At 37.3% G+C, this 21,999-nt stretch overlaps 1 protein-coding gene across 2 annotated transcripts in view; it reads right to left on the bottom strand.

Moving 5' to 3' along the window:
• Positions 1-10,418: 10,418 nt before the first annotated feature.
• Positions 10,419-21,999, bottom strand: part of RAB27B (RAB27B, member RAS oncogene family) — a 70,653-nt gene continuing 59,072 nt past the window's right edge. The window contains exons 1-5 of one of the 2 annotated variants that reach the window (XM_012651740.1): positions 20,975-21,151; positions 19,252-19,337; positions 14,857-14,960; positions 12,298-12,421; positions 10,419-11,161 (exon numbers count right to left, since the gene is read on the bottom strand). In XM_012651740.1, the coding sequence (XP_012507194.1) occupies positions 10,972-11,161; positions 12,298-12,421; positions 14,857-14,960; positions 19,252-19,337; positions 20,975-21,127 (657 nt within the window). In that variant the 5' untranslated portion in view covers positions 21,128-21,151 and the 3' untranslated portion in view covers positions 10,419-10,971. Of the gene's footprint in view, positions 11,162-12,297; positions 12,422-14,856; positions 14,961-19,251; positions 19,338-20,974; positions 21,152-21,999 lie in introns of those variants that run through there. The other variant, XM_012651741.1, reaches the window with a different exon arrangement.

Below are 21,999 nucleotides of genomic sequence, written 5' to 3'. Positions count from 1 at the left end.
AGAAAACAGCAGAAGCAGGAAGGTGACTCTTACCTTCCCCTCTTGTCCCCTGAGCAGGTCATCAAAGCTAGCAAGGATTTTTTTGACATTTCCCTATAAGATCCTCATTTGAGAGGGGCCCTCCTGGTACCCAGAGGAGAGGAATATCCTTATCTCTGGAGACACAGCGACACAGAGAAGACTCTGAAGAAACAGACCTTGCTAATTTCCTCCCAGTTTATTACCATTAGATCCTACCCACCTTGTCCAATCACACTTCTTCACAACCATCCCTGTCTTCATCAAATCTGGCATTAAAAATGCACAGCTTTATCCATTTCTTCAGGTCTTCATTTCCTTATGAAGGCTCCTGTGTTATGTAAAACTTATATTAAATAAATTTGTATGCTTTTCTCTTGTTGATCTGTCTTTTGTTATAGAGGTCTCAGCCATGAACCTAAGATGGGAAGGAAAGATATTTCTTTTCCCTTACACCTAGAAGAAGAAAAGTTATTTCTTTTCCTTTACACTTAGAAGTGTTTAAAGTTGTGGCAGAATTATAAAAAATTTGGATTTATCCTAGATGTATAAGGTTGGTTTATCATTAGCAAATTGGTGTAATTCACCATAATAAAGGAGAAGAATTATATGATCATTTTAATAAATGAAGGAAAGTGTTTGACAAAATTCAGCTACTATTCATAATAAAAACTCTAAGCAAACTGGAAATCATGGGAAACTTCATCATTCTGATAAAGAGCATTTATGAAAAGCCTTCAGTTAATATAATTGAAGGTGAAAGACTAATACTTTCCCCACTAATATTGGTAAAAAGCAAAGATGCCTCCTTTCACCATTTGTCTTAAACATCGTATTGCAGGTACTAGCCATTGGACTATGGCAAGAAAAAGAAAGAAAGAGAAAGAAAGAAAGAAAGAAATAGAAGAAAGAAAGAGAGGCATATAAATTGAAAAGGAAAAAGTAAAACTGTCCATTTTTTTGCATTTCATATAATTGTTGATATAGAGAGAACTCTAAATGATTCTACAAAACTGCTAGATATTGTATACTTGAAATTTGCTAAGAGTAGTTCTTAAGTATTCTCACCACACATACAAAAGGTGATGAGGTGATGGATATGTGTATTAGCTTGATTATGGTAATCATCTTTCAATATTTATATTTATCAAAATGTTATGTTATATTCCTTAATATATGCACTTTTTATTTGTCAATTATACCTTAGTAAAGCTGGGGAGGGCAACTACTAGAATAAGTGAAGTTAACAGGGTCACAGATTACAAGTTAACACACAAAAATTAATATATTAGTAGTTGGTGAAAAGAAAGACAAATATATCAATGGGTAGAAAAGAGAATCCATAAATAGGCCCATATATATGATTGATTGACTTTTGGCAAAGGTGCTAAAGCTATCCAATGGGGGAAGGAAAGTCTTCTCAAGGGTACTGAATATACTGAATATCTGCCTGGGGAAGAAAATAAATGTTGATCTTCATACCATGCAGAATGACTAACCTGAAATGGACGGTATCTCTAAATATAAAGATAAAACTATAAAATTTCTAGGAGAAAACCTAGTAGATTATCTTTGCAATATTAAAGTAGGCAAGATTCTAAAATAGCACACAAAGAGCACAAACCATAGTAGAAAAAATTTATAGATTGGACTTCATCAAAATTCAAATCTCTTGCTCTTTGAAAGACACCATTAAACAAACAAAAAAGCAAACTACAGAATCAGAGAAAATATAACATCTATAGGATTTGTACCCAGAATATATAAAACGCTTAAAACATGATAAGACAAACAATCCAGTAAAAATGGGCAAAAGTGATTGGACAGTCACTTTATAAAAGAAGATATACAGATGACAAATATATACATGAAAATGTGCCTAATACATTAGCTGTCCAGGAAATACAAATTAAAACCACTAAGAGATACCACCAAATACCCATTAGAACAGCTAAAATTCAAAAGACTGGCTATTACTGAGAATTTGAAACAACTGAACTTATCATCTACTACTGGTGGGAAATGCAAAAATCATACAAACTCTTTGGAAAACAAGTTATTTCTTAAAAAGTTAAATATACCTTTGCAATGTGATCTAGCCATTCAATTCCTCATGTTTTTTTTGTTTTGTTTTGTTTTGTTTTTTTACCCCAGAGAAGCAAAAACTGTCCACAGAAAAATTTATACATGGGTTTTTACAGCACCTTTATTTGTAAGCACAAAAACTAAAAATAAAACAAATGTTCATGAACAGATGAACAGATAAACTAAATGTGGTACATCCATACATTGAATATAACTCAATAATAAAAGGGACCAAACCACAAACAAACAAATATATACAACAAAGGATGAATCCCAAGTCATTATGTTAAGTGAAAGAAGCCAGAAGAAAAAAAGAAGACATAGTATATAATCAGGTTTTCTGGTAGGATTCATTCATTTCTTCTCTCAACAAATATGCACTGAGTGCTCGCTATTTGCCAGGTACCATTCTAGAAGCCGGTGCTACAGCAATGGGCAATGGGGGTAGGGTGGAGGGCAGGCAAGGAGGAAAAAGAAGGGTCTCTATCTTCACGGAAACATATTCTAGTGACCAGAAACAGGTAATAAAGTCGGAGATATCCGCTGGCCTGTGAAGAAACCTAAAGCACAACATTGGGATGGGGAGTTTCTAGGGATGACAAGGTGTGGTTGCAATTTTAAACTGGGCGACAATTTAAGAAATGTTAATAGACTGGTAGTTTAAATGAGACCTCTCTCTCTGAAGGTAACATCCAAGCAAAGACAGGAAGAAGGCGAGGGAAGTGACGCAAGAGGGCTGTCAGGGGGTGGAAGGGCGGGCCAGGCAGAGGCTGCGCAGGCGCATAAGGCCCGAAGGCAGGCTAGGTGGGTGTGTCCCTGTCAGTGTAGGGAGCCTGGTGAATGCAAAGGAAGTCCCTATATCGTGTAAATCCTTTTCCATGCAGTGTATTCTTTCATATTTCCTTCGTATAAATCATTCCTTCGATTTGATTAGTAAGTTACCCTTCCAGTTCTTCTTGGAATTCTGAGCAGTGGTTAGCTAACCATTTTTGGGGATTGTATCTCAGTCCCCCCTTGGTCTGATTTCCCTGTTATATTGAGAAAGCCCATGTTCTCTGGAAAGGTCAGAGAAAGGAAAACTGCTCTTAGAAGTTTCAATGAAGTGGTCTTGTTTTGACTTCTTGGCCTAGCGGCCTCATAAGGAACTGCTCTTGGAAGTCAGGGGAGGAGAAAGGGACAGAGGTGGCTCAGAGTGGGAGCAGGGCCACATGTACTCATAATGCAATGTATTGTATTACCTAGTACGACTCCAAATCGCTCATTTGGTTCACTTTCTCAAGAGTGAATGAGTTTATAATGTAAATTCCTCTGGGGAATCAAACAGATTGAAGTCTTCTGCTGTAACCTTGCTGCTGCTTTATTTATTTCTTTTTAACCATTTGGTAAAGAAGAGTCTTTTGTCATGTTCTCAGAGATCTACGAAAATGGTCCAAATCTATAATAATTGCAAAAATCTGATTACTATCACAGAATGTTTCTAGCACCTATAATATGGCTTTAGTCAAGTCTTACAATTAGTGGGTTGGCTTCCTAAACCACAGTGCAAGTCACCTAAATGAGTTTCTAACAGAGCAACAATGCCCACACTCTTACTACAGCTATTCTTTCTCCACAAGTAGCAATTCCTATTAGAAATTAAGTTCTCCTCGGTATAGAGAACTGTGAATAATATGACATACCTTACACATAGTTTTAAAAAACAGAAATTGTGTCATTACAAACAGTGAATGTCAGGATGCTTTGCTCTATTTCTTTTTCTACCTCAATACGGGCATGCTATGACTTTTTAAAAATCCTATAAAACCATTAAGGAAAACAAGTCCCTAATCTTGAATTATTTAGCATGAACCCAGTGGGCAAACAATTCTGCCTGTGTGAAGCGGTATTACTGTTACTGGGGAATAAAGCGGAGAGAATGGTGCCAAGGATTTATTTGCTTGCAGTGGGAGAGTTGTTTATCTTTAAATTAAAAACTCATCATTATCTTGGCAAAGCCTATCTAAGTAACATATGGAGGGACATTCACTCTGGGAACAAGTCAGCCTTTGCAAATGAACATTTTAAAGGAAGCTGTATGGTCGTGGTCTTGAATTGGCCTTGAACATCAGCCTGTAACTAAGGGAGATATCAGCACCTGCTCAGCATTTTGTTACAGAGAAGAAATAGGTTATAATATGAGGAAGGGCTTACGTACCATAGATTACTTTAACATATTAATTCATTAATTTTAATAAACATATCATTCAAATGTATTAGAAAATTTTACTTGCAAACCCCAGCGTTTAAATAATTAATGAAAAGTTTAGAGAGATAAATAAAAATCACATGGCTCAATTGAGATCACTTGTTTCCTAGTTCTGAATGGATTCCATTTCTAATGTGATATGAATTCAGTGTTTATTGGTTCCCCAACCACGATTCATCCAACCAACTTTAGCACAGAAAGAAAGTTGCTTTGAATACACAAAATAATTGATAAAAATGCATTTATTTGAAAAGTATGCAGAAACAATCACTTAATACAATTCTCAGCCATAGTATTGAAATTCAGACACCACAAAATCATTGGATGCTATGATTTCTGAAGCCATTAGAGCTTTGGTACAATGAAAGAATGACCTAACAGTGTTTTTCAGGAACCACAGTCTATTTAGGGGCATATAGAATAAAAACTCCATGTTTAAAGTTTTAAGTTACATTCATAGCACTAGACAAAACAGAGATCTGTGTAGGAGACAGACAGCCTAAAAATGAGAACAATATTACTTAAAGGTAAACTGTTGGGATACAGTGAAGCACTTCAGTGTTACGTTAGAACATTGTCTACTTTTAACACATTAACGAAAGCAGGATAATTTATTTTTCTTAAATAATTTCAGATACACTTGGTATCCTTTACAAGACTATGGACACGAAAGCCTTATTTGTACATGGAAGATTTTGATCAAGTTGTAATATACAATCTAGAGCGTAATTGGTTTCCTCGAAAGAAATACAAGATGACACACAGATTAAAATAGAACTCATTTTTTTAAAATATTGAGATACGTAAAACATTTTCAGTCAAATACAATGACCTCAAGTTGGCTGCCCATTTGTAGTTTCTAATACCTCTACTAAAATTAGTGTGTTTTCCCTGCTATGATACTTCTTTCCACAACAAATAATAAATGGTTTAAGTTATGACTATTTTTCATTAGTTTTTAGCTTGTGATAATAGTGTCTGTTTATGAAACAGAACATAATTTACAAACCACTTTCTTATATATTTTCTTCTTTGAGCCTGGCACGAACCCTGTGAGGCATACAAGGTTTATGAACCCTATGTGAGGAGAAGCAACTAAGATATTTAATAACCCACCCAGGGTCCCCAAATTGTTCGCTAGGCTTTCTCTCAAAGAACATTTGAAAAAAAAAAACACTTGGGAAAAGAGTAAAGATAAGCACATGTTATTACTTTGCTGGGGACAGAGACTACTTTGACGTGCCAACAGACACAGGGACAGCCGCTACTGGTTAAATAAGAGACCCATTAGGTTAAGGTCAGGCATGCTGGCTTCTACAGAATTTGCTAATGATCCTTAAAGACTCAGTCAGCTGAGGGATCTTAGCCATGACTGCCATGACCTCTTGGGAAGGAAAGAAGCCAGGAAACCAAATTTAAGTCACTCAATCCAAAGATGATTTCTTTGTACATTTTTCCCAAAAGATGACACCCTTTTAAACAGTCCCTCCATTTTGGTATTAATGTCTTTGTTTGTTAATGATATTCTTTCCATATATGAAGTGAGAAAACACCTCAATCATAGACTATTGGTATAAAGAACTCTACAGAAAAGTATCTTTGTGATGCTGCTCCTTGAAAAATTAATCAAAGTAAAATTGATGAAAATATTAGAGTCATATGTGGTAAAGAAAATGTTTCTAAGTTTCCCAAATTTTTATGCCAATAATATTTTTTATTTAAGCCTTCTATTAGTTTAGTTCTAAGAGCATAGATGGTAGATGAAAATGATGAATAAATATTTGCCATGGATTTGATTACAAAAAAATGTTTGCTATTAAGTGTTTTTGTTTTGTTTTGTTTTATTTTGTACTTTAAAATCATCCTTTTAAGTATGGCCTTCTCCAAGTTCTACTGTATTTAAGGGCACAGTTTAGACAACTTTTAACTCCTATTTCTCTTTATAGTTCTTGCTTAACAAGGTCATTGTGAATTGGTCTCCAGCCAAGAATTCCGAGGCAATAAGTTTGTAAAATTCTCTCTATATCCAATAACAATTTTTATCTGGTCTACTTTATGTGAAAATAGCTTCATGGATTTATAGAGTATTGAGACAATACTCATCTCAGATAATAATCTATATCCATTTTCCTGTTTAAGAGCTTAGCACTCTCCCCAGAAATAAGTTGATAATACTTTGGTCAAAGATAGAGAAGAAAATATAGCTTATGGTGAATTCTTAGACAACATTTTAAAATATATTAATAGATAATATCTAAGCATCTTTAAAAATGATACAGCTTTTTCTAAAATACTCAAATACACTATACTTCTTTAAATGTTTTAAAGCTTGATAGTAGAGGGTAAAAGACAATTCTGTCACTTTGGCTAATATCAGTTCTCAGATCTTCCTTTTAAAGAGTTATTATACATCTTAGGAAACCATGGACTTGGAATATTATTTCTTTATAGTTTGAGTTTTAGATTATAATTCCAAAATCCTTTATGGATGAGGATTTTCTTTCAAATTTTTGGTGTGATACACACTGAGGAATGTATATGTGCCCTTTTTAAGTGAACAGAGAGAGAACAGTGAATGACCTTGTTTCATGGACAAGATTCCAGGTGGTATACTATGCCTAGCCGTACACTGCATCTACTGCACAATATTGCTTCTCTTTCTAACTGCTGTACCCATTCCACTGGTGAGAAGATATATGGGCTTCTTCAAATCTGTTGATTTCCAATGGACTCAATTTACAGCTTAAAGAACATCATAGGGTGCTGTTAATAAATTATTTTTTAATGTAGTCATGTCCTTCTCTATGCTCAAACCTCTCTTTCTTATAAAGGGGACAAGAAAGGGCTTGCCCGGTTCATCCAACCTTAACAGGTTGGCAAAGAACAATTTATAACAGAAGCATGACAAAGACACCCACCAATATGTACAATGGCCCATCTGGCTAAAAATAACAGAAAAAATATTAACTTTCGAAAATGTTGGTTTTGAATTGTTTGCAGTGTGATAGCTGATAATACAGAAATGATAGCAAATTGGCTACAGTGGTAACTTGCAACAGTATTAAACTCTCATGGAGAGAGACCCATAAGCTCAACTCCATCATTCAGTATTTTTTCTGCCAATTCATGACTTGTTACCATCATCAGACCAAGACAAACATTATGTTCTCTCCCTATTCTTGACATATTTTTTAAAGATATTTCTTTTTTTACATTAGAAGATAACCTTGTTACCTAATCACAGTTAAGAGTCTCAAGTAATGCCCACACCATGAGAAGTAAGCTAGGAAACCAAGGGAAGGAGGTCATAATCTCTAGATTCCGATACAGTCCTTGCATCCTTTTCTGATGATATTAGAAGACCTTGAGCTGTGCTAGTGTCTCTGGGAGGGCTTCCTATGATGTAACATTATAGGAAATGAACTACATGGTTGGAGACAAATTTGGTCACAGAGGTATCTGAGGCACTGAGTTAGAACAATGTAAACATCAAACCAGTGTAAATGCTCCAGAAATAGTTTCTATATCAGAAAGGAGTTTCCTGTACATTTTAAATATTTCTCCAAAATACAATATGGTTTATTAAGACACTGGTAGGTAATCAGCAACAGGACATATCTTGCCTAAAAATACATGCTCTTGTGGGGTAAAGGGGATATGGACTCATTTAAAACAGTATCATGTACACTGCATGGCACCAGATTAATTTATACAGACCTATCAATCCTGAAATAATAATGGTTGCACAAAATTTGGTGTCAGTGGTCAAACTTTACAGAAAAAAAAATTTTACATCAAGTATTTATAAATGGAATGCTATTTTAAATTAATTTTCTTGTCAGTTTTAAATTTCATTCCTCTTGAGATTATTACCCAATAATTGTTATTTTTACAGGCACAGTTCTATAATTATGGGCATCATCACTCTCTACTTCATGCTACAGCTATCAAATAATGATCTTAAAATAGAGCCTGAAAAAAAATACTGCTTAAATGACTGACAATGACAGAAACTTGGCATAAGTAAATCAATCATAAACTGGAAAATGAATAGAAACAAAAAGGCATGTCAAAATAGAATACTTTTGGGGTTTTTATAAAGGCTAAAAATTCCCTATTAGGAAAAAGCAGGGAATATCACAATTTGAATACAAAGAAGAAATTGATATAATGATCGCAAAAGTTCACCAGATTTTGCCACAGCAATTGTTATATTGTTTCTGCTCACTTTCCTCCCAGAAGAAACATCTTCAACATCTTAAATGATTGCTTTCTACCTTGATGTCACAGGCATTGAGATCATGGAGAGCATCCCAGAGAAAAACACCTTGGGTGGGAATACCCAACCAAGATGCCGTCGTGGTAATGCAGAAATCAAAGGAGCGGGGCAGTCAACAGTGAGAATTTCACTGGGGGCTCATCCCCAAACAAGCTTCCATGTTGTTTTGATTCATAGCACATTTCTGGGTCTAGTCCATCCCAAGGACATTGTAAATAGACATTTCTTTGGAAATAGACATTTTTGAAACTGATTCAATACAAGATGGAGGTTGGTAGGGAGAGGTTGAATGGGGGACTGGGATTTTAGGGTCTCCAATGTTTGTAACTTCACAAAAAATATGCACAGAGTGTGGGAAAAGTAGGTCCAATTGGAAAATTTTCCTTTCCTTTCCTTTCTTTTCTCTTTTTTTTTTTTTTTCCTGAGACGAGGTCTCACTCTGCCACCCAGGCTCTAGTGCAGTGGTGTGATCATTGTTCACTGCAACCTCCAACTCCTGGGCGCAAGTGATCGTCCCACCTCAGCTTCCTGTGTGGCTGGGACTACAGGTGTGCACTGCCACACTTGGCTAATTTTTAAATTTTTTTTAGAGATGGGATTTTGCTATGTTGCCTAAGCTGGACTCAAACTCCTGGGCTCAAGCACTCCTCCTGCCTTGGCCTCCCAAAGTGCTGGGATTACAGGTGTGAGCCACTTCACTCTGCCACTGATCGGAAACATTTTGTAGTAAGAGGACCCATCCTGTCAAAAAATCATGTACTCATAATAAAAAGAGAAAACTTGATGTACATTGCCTTTGTTATTGATAAAATGGACTGAAATAAATAATATTTTGATAGGAATGGCTTGTATCAGAAACTAAGATCAAAAACTAATATAATGTTAATTTGTCACAAGGACAAGAACAGGCAGGTGGAAAATACTTTTGTGATCGTTTTTAGAAAGAAAAGGCATCTTTATGTTAAAAATTAAAAGAATTGACCAAATTTTTGGTGAGATAAAATACAGGTCCATTGCTGCCCACCCAGCCCACAAATACAGCTCAACTATAGGTGCTTTGCCTTAGGCAAAATAAAAACATACCATACTATACAATGAGGTATCATCAATTTTTATGTGATTAATGACATGAAAATTCAGAGTGACCATAGAATTGATCCATCATTATTCTGAAGTTGTTCATCTACATGGTGATATATCTGCACGTGTACAATTGATTCAAAGCCAGGGGTGGGTGAGGTTTGGAGGGAAGGCATGTGATTTGGGTTTCCAGTACTTTTGTGAACTAAAAGGAAACCCCACAATTAATAGTCACTCTTTGTTTCATATCACCAGCATATTTTATCTTAAAATTGTTTTAAGGCTAATTTTCTTGACTGAATTTCTTAAAGAGATATTTAAACAGTAACTGTCAATTTCTCAGTGTGACTATTTTATCATTTTCTAAGAAAAATGAAATGTGAAGTTGAACACCAAACCAATTTCTAAATTTTGTTCGAAATGGAAACCTCTGGAGATTTTCTTAATTCCAACTGATAATGTCAACTTCTAATTGGCTTGAGTAAAATTTGGCTCAGTAACTCTTCCAGACATCTGCAACAGATACATTTAATTTCAGCATTCCAAATGCCATGTTCCCATACTTTCATTTTTTTCCTTAGGGCATTTCTCTTGTACTTTGTCATTCATAGTCCTGTTCTTGTCTATATGGTCTTTCTTAAGAATATGAAAATGGCATTATGACATAATCGTCTACATTTTAGCAGAGGCATGACATTCATCCACTCATAGCCTTATCAGTAATTTAGTCATTCCTGTGAAACTTATTGGGTGTACACAGTAATGTCATATTAATAAACCACATAGAATTTTTCACTATATATCCATTTTTAGATAATATGTTTTCACCAATGCAAATATAAAAGTATGAACCAGATTCTGTATAAGAAATCCAATCTTTTAAAAAATCATCTTTCTATGTTTTCCCTTTAGTAACCTATCCCTTTCTCCAGTGTAATAAGGTGATTTATGTTCTGATTTAAAACTCACTGATATTTCTTGTGTACTGTCTTACACACTCATCTTCTTTATATGAAAAACAAATTGAGCGTCCGTAATGATGAAATCACTTTAGGAAATCTTTGATCTTGTTTGGAAGGGCCTCAGGGATAACTGGTCAATTCTTTGAACTCTGTTGACTATTCTTGTTTCTTAAAATAGATTTTCTGGCAGAAAAAGAAGGGCATGCCATTGTGCATGGTCTACTCAACAACAATCTTGTGGTTTGTCATTGTTTTTGAAAGTAATATGGGTGGGTTGTTGATGATCAGTTACTATGGAGAATCTAGCAGGCACATTTCTTCTCTGCTGGCTTCTCCCCATCTAGCTTTCCAGAATTTCCACCATTGACAGTGTCGGGAACTTGCGTCTTCTCCACACACTGTTCCATTCGCTTCATGATTAAGTCTAGAAGGGTCTCTACAGCTTTCTCCACATTCTGTCCAGTTGCTGCACTTGTTTCAAAATATGGTATGCTAGCATAGAAGAGATGATAGATATTTTTGAGTGGGAGAAATGAGAACAGATACAACAGGATGTACACATGAATCACACATACAAAAACATGGCTGGCTGAGAGATTGTGAAATAATCATGTTTTTGCTGGCTAAGCTGGAAAGCATCCTTGTTTTTTCTCAGTCAGTAAAAACTGGTGAGCCGCTCTCTACCATGGCTATAACCAGCTTTATGGGCAAGGAAAACGATACCAGAGGTGGTCAGGAAGTTGAAGTGAAGGCATTATCACTGTTTAAGAAAAATAGGAGGGGAAAATGCCTAAACTAGTGATAAATACTGACATTAAAATATTGCTTCCCTTCCAATAATTATCTGGAAATCTAACTTAGAAATTAGGCATGCATTGAATAGGATATTCATGTGAATACAGTCTACATTTATCTGGAATCAAAAATTCTAAGAGTCATGAATTTTAAAGTTCTCAGGGAGAATCCTTCAGTAAAAAAATGGGCAGATATGATAAAACGACTTTAAATTTAAAAAATAATAACAGATTCTGCCACAGAAATCAATTTACAATGACGTGGGGCTTTTCTGGTTTTGCTTTTCTTTAGTTACCATTCCAGCTCAGCTAGAATAAGGATTGCGTTGTCATTTCCATATCAGGTATGATCCCTCAGAGTTTTGCAGCTATTGATTAAGAGGCAGTAGGGTACAGTGTTTAAGAGCATGAGCCCTGATCTCAGACTGGATCTGTACTGCATTTAAGCTCTGCTACTTACTAGCTGTTAATACATGGCCTTCCATAAATTATTTAATCTCTCTGTGACTCAAGTCTTCACAGATGAAATGGGATAGCTCTAGTATCTCCTATGTATTCTTATGAGGGGTTAAATGAATTAAAGTCTAGGAACAGTTGCTAGCACATAGTAAGTATTCAAGAAATGTCAGGTGCTATTATTAAGTAATTTATTAAAACATCACATATATTCCTCTGGAAGATCTTTTTAATTCACATACTGTTCTTGATTCAGGGGATTTCTTTTAGTATCAATCTCATGTCCCTGCTTCATTAGTTGAGCAACAGTGCACAAGGTCAGATGACGTCTCGGTGTAACTAACTACCGTTAGTTACCGTAACTAACTAACTACTTACCCGTATTTGTCAGCCAGGTCCCGGGCTTGCCGTTCATTGACTTCCCTCTGGTCTGGCAGGTCAGCCTTGTTGCCAATTAATACTATATCTGGATTTTCACAATAAGCATTTGCTTGCAGTTGGCCTTGGAAAGGAAGCAGACGGAACCAGCAAGTTTGTTAGTTATAAATAAGTAATGTCAAATAACTGCTGCACTCCAGATCCTAATGTGATTGCTCATCTCCAGTTTGGCTGCTGTCTAGTTACATTAGCCAAGTTACGTCCTCTTCTCATTCACAGTTTCCTCATCTGTAAGATGGAGATTAAGCCTCACAAATTGCAGGTCGTGCAGGTGACTAACATATCTAGAGCACCTGTGTCAATACCTATCCGTGCTCTTCCACATCTGTGGAAGTGCCCTCTGAGATGGACGTGCTGCTTCATACCACTGGATTCTCAAATATAAGTGGAGATAATAGAACATGATTTTAAAGTGGATAAATTTCTTTTTCCTTTAAGAGGCTGCTACAGATCTCTCTCCTAATGTCGAAAGCAATGATCCATAGAGTGGAATGTTTTTTAACAACCACAAATTCATGCAGAAACAGTTTTAAGACAGGTAACTTGTTTTTTCTTCAAGAAATACTGTGTGAAAGGGAGAAATGAGGGGGAGAGGAGAGAGGAAGGAAGCATGGAAGAAAGGAGGGGAGGAAGGGAAGGGAGGGGAAAAAAGGAAAGAAAAGACACCTGTCAACCTGTGTTTTTGATGCTACTGAGGCTACATTAATGTCTATCTTAAGGCATGCTGTGGGCTACCTTGCCCAGACCAGAGGAAGAAGACAAAGGTTTACCCTGTCACATTGATTATTTGGGATGTTAAGAATTAAAGTGTTATCAGACATGGAAATTAATTATCTTAAATCCCAGCAATATCCTTCTGTAGACTTTTAAAAACAAGGGATAATCTCATCTGCCTTGAAAAGGATAAATAAACCATTCTTGAAAAGAATCTAATAATACCATCAAAATTTGGATAAGGAAATATAATACTGAAAAGAAATAAGGATAGATCCTGGGATAAATACTCATTTGGAGAAGCAATTAATAAAGTCAGAATTTGTTGATATTTTTCCCCATTGGTTACAACAGGGTTATTGAACTTACATTGAAAACAGTCATATATATTAATTATTAATTGTATATAATACATTAGTAATTTTAGATAATATGTAGTAATAAGAAATATACATATTTTGAGCATCTACTCTGTGCCAAGTGCTCATCCAGGTCTGGTATGTTGCGATGGAACAAAAGAGACAAAGTCTGCACTTTCACAGAGCTTCTAGTGGTGGAAAGACTCAAAAACACAAGTAAACAAAAATAATACATAATATAATATCGGATGATGGCAGGGACTGAATGAACTAGAAAGTGTGTCAAGAAGATGCAGAGTGACGAAGAATACCCTTTTAGATGAGGTGGCCAGTCAGGGAAGGCTTCTCCCAAGAGGTAAATAAGGGAGGGCTGGGTAAAAAGTTGAAGGGGATGAAGGGACCAGTAAATGGGAGAAGAGAAAGCGAGACAGGGAATCAGCCGTGCAAAGGCCCCAAGGTAGGATGTGCTTTTGGTCCTGGGAATAGCATGAGAGCCCCTTTGGCTAGAGCTAGTGCCCTGGGGCCGAGTAAGTGGATTAGAGAGGAAGCCCAGGGACTGATCTCAGTGACCTTGTAGGTAGAGGTGAGGGACTCTGGATCTTAGTCCAGATGAGATGGGAAGTCACAGAAGGACTGTGAGCAGGGGAATAACATGATCTAGTTTTTAAAAAATATCACTCCAGCTATAGATAACCCTGTCAAATCTGGAAACAACAAGAGCAATACAAACCCCATCAATTCAGAAAACATAGAAAAATTCTAATACTTCTCTCCTGCATTGATATATATCAAACTGACATTAATAATGGATTCGGCGACATTTAAATTTTGTATTATATCTAAGTTGCTATGGATGCTGGAGATTTTTCTGTGCAAGTCATCTTCACATTTGAACTTTTTTTTTAAAGTTAAATTTCAGTGTAAGTTGACTGACACGCTGTACCTTACCTTATCATCACGTGGCCAGTCTGCTCTGGAGTAGTTTCTCACTCGATTAACCCATTAGTCACTGAACACATCTTAGGGACCAGTGTTCCCTCTAAGAAAACACTGCAGATTTTCACTGTGCCCTCACCAGGTGAGATGTAGTAAATGTGGTCACTTGCTTGGTTTTAAGAACTCCCTCAAGACTTCCAGGACAAGAGATTTAATGGCTTTTCAATGACGTTAAAGAAGACCTTAAATATGGGTGGTGATAAAACTACATTGGCTTCCTCTAAGGGTGTCAAAGGAAAATACAAATCCAAGCCAAGTTGGGTGATTCACATAAAGGCCACCACTTTGAAGGTGACATGGGAACCACTAAGCTCATGACTTTCCAACATAAATCTGTGGTGTTCAGTCTGGTTTCATCTGGCCAGGCCAAGAGGACATTAAAGCTATTGGGTCTCAAAGCAGTCAGTGCACGTTACTTGGTCCCACTTACTCATCCAGTTTCTGACATTTAAGAAGCTCTGTTGACTGGTGAGGTCAAACATTAACAAGAAGCCCATGGCGTCTCTGAAAAATGCGGTGGTAAGGCTCCGGAACCTGCCAAGAAAGCACAGTGGGCAATTCCCACAGTTAGTCCACATTCTTACGATGACAATACAAACAGCGCTGTTTCCCTTTCAAGTATGAAGTCTCCACGGCTGGGCTGGCCCCTATGGAATGCCCTACAGAAATGGGAGAGTGGGCAGAAGGCCAGGGGAGGAGATCTGGCTGTGGACTTTTTTTTAAGACCAATTCCTGGGTCTGTGGTTCCACAGCACTTATACACACAGGATTTGTAACATTCAATCACACACTTGCTTACACAGCAACTTAGAATCTTTTTCTTTTTGATTCCCGAGCATCTTGTGGTCCATAATTTAAATGAAAACCACTTTAGAGCGGGGACTTTTACTAATACTTTCCAATCTTGCTTGTCTGTGCCCAGAAGAAAGCTTGGCACACAGTACCCGCAAATGAATGTCTGTGGTGATATGAGGAAAACCACAACTTGTTAGCAGCTGAAACTGGAATTCTATTGTAAGGAAAACTGTTGGTGACAAAACTCTTTTAAAAGTACTCTTTGGGGTATAACTGAGCTTTAGGCTGACATCCAGGTTGGATGAAGAAAAGGACGATGATGAGGGGGACCAAGGGAAGGTCAGGACAAAAGAGAGACACAGTCATTGGGGAAAGAAAGTGAGGACACCTGTTTGTCATGGAGGATTTTGAAGGATCTCCTCGTTCGTGTGCAATGCGAAGACCTTCTCTCCCTCCTTTCCTTACCCCCACTCTCAGACTTTTCAGTGAAGTTGAACATGAGCTGAGATTCACTTCAACATGAGCAATGGGTAAAACCAGAGACCACACGTAGGGACCAGAAAACGTTTTAAATTTGGCAACAAGTTTTCAGGAATGTTCTGCTAATTCTTGGTCTCCTATTTTAGCCTATTTGTAGATCCTTTGTGCTGGTTTCCTCCGGGTTCTATCCTCAATCCCTCTCACTCTATATACATTCACCAGGTAATTGCATCCACTTCTCTGGCTCATTTTTTAGCCTGTAGGTTGAGGAATTCGAGATTTATAGATCTAGATCTTTCCTGCCTTTCACACTGGGTGCCTAATTACTTGTTGGATATTTCCATTTGGAGGACACTCAGGCATCTCCAACTCCACCCGTCCAAAACCAAACTGGCCCCTCCCCCTGATTTCTTTCTGTGTCAGTGACACCACCACCCTTCTGGTTGCCATGACCCCTTTTTCCATCACCTGCTGCCTACAGTCAACACGTATCTCTCAACCTGCTCATTTCTGTCCATCTACCCTTCCACTGCTCCACTTTTGAATCCATTGTCTCTCACCTGGACAACTTCAGCAGCCTTCTCATTAGGCTTCCTGTGCCCAATCTTATCTGGGACCCAGCTCCCCACCCCTCTATTTCTTCCTATAGATTATATTTTAATGATTATATATCACCCTTAAGCTCATGCCTGAACTCCTTAATAAGCTGTCAAGGCTCTGCATGAACTGATCCTTCTCATCAGTCCAGCTTCCTGACTCCCCACAGGCATGCTGATCTTTCTTTTGTTCCTAGAAAGTTCACCCTCCTCCCCTGGGCTTTCACACACGATGGTCTTTCTGTGTAACCTCACCTAATGCTTCCTTTTCCTCCTACCACTTCCTGTAGCCTGAATAACACACACTCATACCTTGAACATGAGTATATATAATACCTAATGGTGTCAGAAGAAATATCACTTCCCCAAGGAGCCTTTCTAACACCACATCTGGGTTATGGGCGTCTCCTGTGGGCCTGCCCAATGCCTTCATTTTTCTGTTATTGTCCTAAAGGTATATTGCAATTGTTTATTTGTTCAAATTCCAGCCTAGACTGTAAGCTCCAAGGGGAAAGGAGCCGTGTTTCTAACTTGATATCCATTATGGTTTCATGGCCCAGAACATGGTATTTGCTCACTAAATATTTGTGAAATTAAAGAGAGTAAGGGAAAGATAAAGAGAATAGTAAAAAAATATAAAGCTATTCAAGCATTAAAATGACTTCAATAGAGAATGATACTTTAAATAAAAAAGATGGGATAAGAGATATTTTCGCTATTATTTATTTCCAAAGTAGGATTTCTTTTGTAGGGCATTAGCATGATCTAAAAATGTAGAGTAGAAATACCAAAACACTTATTCAATTTTTTCTTGTGGATTTGTTTCTACCATTCCCTGGAAGCTCACAGAGATTATAGTGCCTTTGCTGAGTGGTTCTCTCTCTTTGGAGACTAGCTGTACCCACAAAATTGTCCCCTCCTCAACCATAATAGTGTCATGGCTAGGAAAACTGCTCTTTTTCTCTTCCTAAGTGTGTGAGTGTATTTGTGTGTGTGTGTATGTGTGTGTGTGTCTCATTTGAGGACTAGTATGTTATTCCCATCTCATTGCCCACAGCATATGACAAAGTTACTCAAAACGTGCTTATTGTAGTGATCTGATTGGGACGGGCACTTTTTCATCCACAGCAGTGTGGATAGGTGCATAGGACACATTCGCTCTTTCTGCCCAGCATCCTTGTTAACCCTCATTCTTCCCAGGGACACAGTAATTCGTCTCCTGCTTTTCCCCCCCATCTCATCCTGTCCAGTGGTCAATGGAGTGAGGAAAACTAAGACCACATAAAGAAATAGATCCTAGAGTCACATAATCACTCTGTTTCCCTCACTGGGAACTAAGGCTGTGCCCTGTATCCTATAGGTTTACATGAGGACTATGTATTTTTTTCCTTCTTCCCATGATGTGCCTTTTATCAATAACCATTATCTTACATGGATTATACTGCCAGATGTCTTTAGGCACAGGGCTGAGGTGTGAAGCATTGTGTATCTTGTTGCTTAGCTACACCTTATGTATACAGAATGCAAAATTCTCAAGGGATGAATAGCCTAAGTGTTACCAAGACTGCCCCATAGTGTTCCCATTTCCCTCCCAGAGCAGCTGCTTGAAGGGGACAGACAGAGAAGGCTGCCATCACGCTAGGCTGACATATCGTGTGTGAGGACATATGGGAACCATATTTTCTCATATTACTTCTTCAAAAATGAATTCGATTGCTCTATAAAACATACATCTTTGTGACAACAAAACTGACATATGAACAGAGACTCTTGTGAGGAATGACTTCGGAGGAACCAGCAGTGTTGAAGGGTGTGTGTAAATGGAATTCACAGTCAAAAAAGCTAACAGAGAGGGCCCAGCACCTCTCCTGGCATTTACACTCACTGACAGTGAGAACACTTTGGATGCATTTCAAAAACCAAAGTGTTTACAAGCATAAGCATTCTAAGACATACGATGCGGAATTTGGAGGTATGTGCCTTCTAAATATCTTCTCTGCCAATCTATTGCCATTTCTAATTTAATCTAATACTGAAAAGCGTTATCAGCTTGGGGTCTTTCATGCTTTGAAATTTTGGATCTCAAAGAAATATATTTTCATCAAATAATGGAATAGTACCTCCAACCCTGAGCCATTAACATTTCTGTCTACTGAATATTATCTTGGACACTGTTCCAAAGACAATGCTGAAGAACCAGGCAAAGTCTCTACCCTCGTAAAACTGACGATTGTGTTGGGTTGAGAAGGCCACAAGGGAATCAATGAACAACAGTTAGAGAGAAACATAGAAGATTTGTCTTATTACAAGATGGTATATATTAATAATTTAGTAACTTAAAGGGTGGTGTCATAGGTGTCCACAGGAGTTCAGAAGCAAAGTGGAGGTTTGTTTCAGTTGGGGTGCTCAGACAGGCTTCGTAGAGGGGCTGGAATATGAGCCAGGCCTGGTCAAAAGAGAGGATCAGGGAAAATGGGAAGAGAGTAGAAGATTCTAGCTGGAGGGCAATGGCATGATCAGAATCTGAGAGGACAAAGCCAGTCACATGGCATGAGACAAAGTGGCTGTGTGGAAGAACAGAAAGAGAGAAATCCTCACACCCTTTCTTTGACTCCCTCTTCCAGGAGCACTTATAAGCATGTTAATTTCCCATCTTTATTCAGTTAAATTCTGGAGAAGTTTCTTTTCTACCAGAAAAGTGCAAAGATAATGCATAGCAAGAATCTTCATAGAGATTTTTGAAAATCTGATTTTTGAAATCTGCATCAATGATACAAAGCTAGTATGGGTAATTAACTACAAATCATTTATTTTTATTTCTTGACGCAAATGTCTATTTTGAAACCAGGAGAAAAGTTGCTTATTATTTGTTTTTCAAGCTCACATACAGCATTCATTTTAAAATAAGCTTTTCTAAGCCCTACGAAGCTAGAAACAAAGTAATTTGCTATTACCGCTCTTGTCCTGCCGTGTCCCAAAGCTGAAGATGCACCTTAAACGCTTTCCCCGAAGATCCATTTGGTCCTTGAGTATTATAAACCTGAAAGGCACGATGTTCATTAGTTGATACTGCTTTGGATTTTGTCAACATTGTAATTCTCTGGGTTCACTCAGCATGTTTTTTCTTGATTACTATAATCAAAGTTCATAGTGCAGAATAAATATTTGCTCTATTTTTTCCAGAAGCATCACATGTACTCTCACTTTTAAATGTCAAGTACAAGTATGATTTTCAACACAATTTAGGCATATTGCGAACTCGAATTAGACACCTTCTGTCATTTCCTCACGAGGCAGCAAACATCAGATTTAGGACCCAAGTTCTAGGTTCAAATACCAACTCTTCATTTAACGTCTTTCAGTCTCATTTTCTTATCTGAAAGTGGAGACCTATAACCCCTTCCCACTTTACAGAGTTACTGCAAATTACAGACTTATGTGAACTAACAGATGTGAAAGTAATTTTGCAAACAGTAAAGTGCTTTACGAATACGCGAGTATCTTTTCCTGTGGAATGGACTTTCAAAATGACCCAGCCATAAAATATGCACAGAATTTCTCAATAAGTTGACACAGGACATTTCAAGCCTTCCTTCACCAACAATTTCATCAAAGGCTCTTTTTGGATAAACAAATTTTTAAAAAAATTCTGGCTCTTTTTAAGTAAAGCATAACAACTTTAATATTTAATCAGCTCCCTTAAGTAGAGTTTAGTGAAAATGTTTTAAAAGGAAAACTTTCCAAAGACTTATACCCAGATCACTGGGGACATCGGGGAGGAGAGAAGGCAGGAGAAACCCTGCTGGGTTGACAGCCAGTTTGCTATGACTACACTACAAAGTATTGACTACAGAGAAGGGGCAGCATATCAAATCACAGGGAACCTTGATTCGACTTCTCAGGCAATGGCTTCCAACCACCATTTCTTTAGTTTTCTTTCCCAACTCCCAAGGCATGAGTGGATTTGTGACATCAACTGGAAGCCACAGCTATCTTGGCAATCAAGCATGCCCTGGGTGGCAGTAAATCTGGCTAAGCTTATGTGCCTATGCTACACGTCTCACATGTCACAATATCCTTATTTCTGTCATTAGCGTCTAGCATAGGAGAAGGAAGTGGTTGTGATTCTCACTTAAACTCCCTTATCTTGGAAAATAGCATGGGTTGGTCTCACATTCTGTTCATAATAAGCCAGTGATTGATGGCTGAGTCTACACATAAATAAAAACTCAGCAAGAACTCACAAAGCTCATGTTCCAGCCATTTGCCAATCATACTTTTAACCTCTTTCTTAAGAGAAGAGAAAGGAACCCTTGGTCTTATTGAGGAATTTAACTCAGATCAAAGAGTTAATGTGTTTAGATCCTGAATAATTCAAGTTTTGAAAGAATTCCTGAAGAATTCATAGAAAACACACTATGCAAATCCAGAAATTATTTATTTTAGCTGCCTTGCATACTTTGGGAGACAAGAGATAGTGCCACTCAATATTTTTCTAGCAAAATCTTATTTATAGTTGAAAAGTAGTAAATAATATTCTAAAGCAAATTAAAGTGACAGGTTATGAATTTCATGTGATAACAGACAGACACTTTGCAAGGCAATACACACAGCTTTTCTGTTCTTCTTTTACATAGGGGGATAGTAACGATGTTAACAGTATGGTTAAAAACTCACCACACGTTTTTCCCGAAAGTCTATTCCTACTGTAGTGATGAACTTGGGATTGAATTTATTGTCCGTGTATCTATAAAGGAATGTCGTCTTCCCCACTCCTGAATCTCCGAGGGCCAGGAGTTTGATCAGATAATCATAGTCCCCATCGGTCATAGTGATGGTCTTGGTGGGCCTGTGTGGGAAAGGAAAAACAGCATGTTAGGACTAAAGTTGATTTTCCTTTGCCTTCTATGAAAACACAACATAAATTTAATTTTTAAAGTTAAAAATATCAAATGCATCTATTCTGCATCTATTTTAAATTAACGTGATCAAAGTAGCTTCTTCAGGGGAGAGGGCACATCTATTATTTCAGTCAATACAAATCTTTTTACATCGTATCACGTAATATGGAAAAATATGCAGAATGGGAATTGCCACAGCAATAATAGCACTTCAAGTAAAAAGTAGTAGACTTTAGTTTTAAAACCAATGCCCTTTGGGATTTGGAGGATGGTGTCAGGAAGAGGGGAGAGTCACAGGGAACAAAAAATCCCAGTCCAAGATGATGCTGATATGCTAAAGAGAAACCTCAGTTACATATGGAAAGTGGAAAAAGAAAGCTTAAGGGCATACTTTGCATCTAATCATGCAGGATGAGCTTAATATTACGTTCATACAAATTATTCCCTTTTGATTTAAAAAAAATTAACTGGCTTGACAACCTTTATAAATCTCCACTGGTAATACCAAAAATACCAAGACACTCATTTGAATGACACTATCACTTACTGAATTCTTGGTGAAGATTCCACTCTTAAGTTTAGTAAAATCATTTGCTATTTGGTACAACTTTCTGATTCATGGATTACGGAAATGGGTTTGTCATATCCTGTGTGGAGGAAGGCCTATCAAGATCTTTCTAGAATGCAAAACTTTCTCTTATTATTGTGTGAGAAGGAACAATATTTCCTCACCTTTGAAGATCCAGAAAATAAGAGTTCTAGGGTAATTAAAATCCTATTCCATGAACCTATATAAAAGTT

Source organism: Propithecus coquereli, unplaced genomic scaffold (assembly GCF_000956105.1).
Source record: "Propithecus coquereli isolate 6110/MARCELLA unplaced genomic scaffold, Pcoq_1.0 Scaffold37, whole genome shotgun sequence".
Taxonomy (NCBI): domain Eukaryota; kingdom Metazoa; phylum Chordata; class Mammalia; order Primates; family Indriidae; genus Propithecus; species Propithecus coquereli.
Note: the sequence above shows the minus strand (reverse complement) of the source record. Positions and strands in the feature narration are given on the sequence as shown.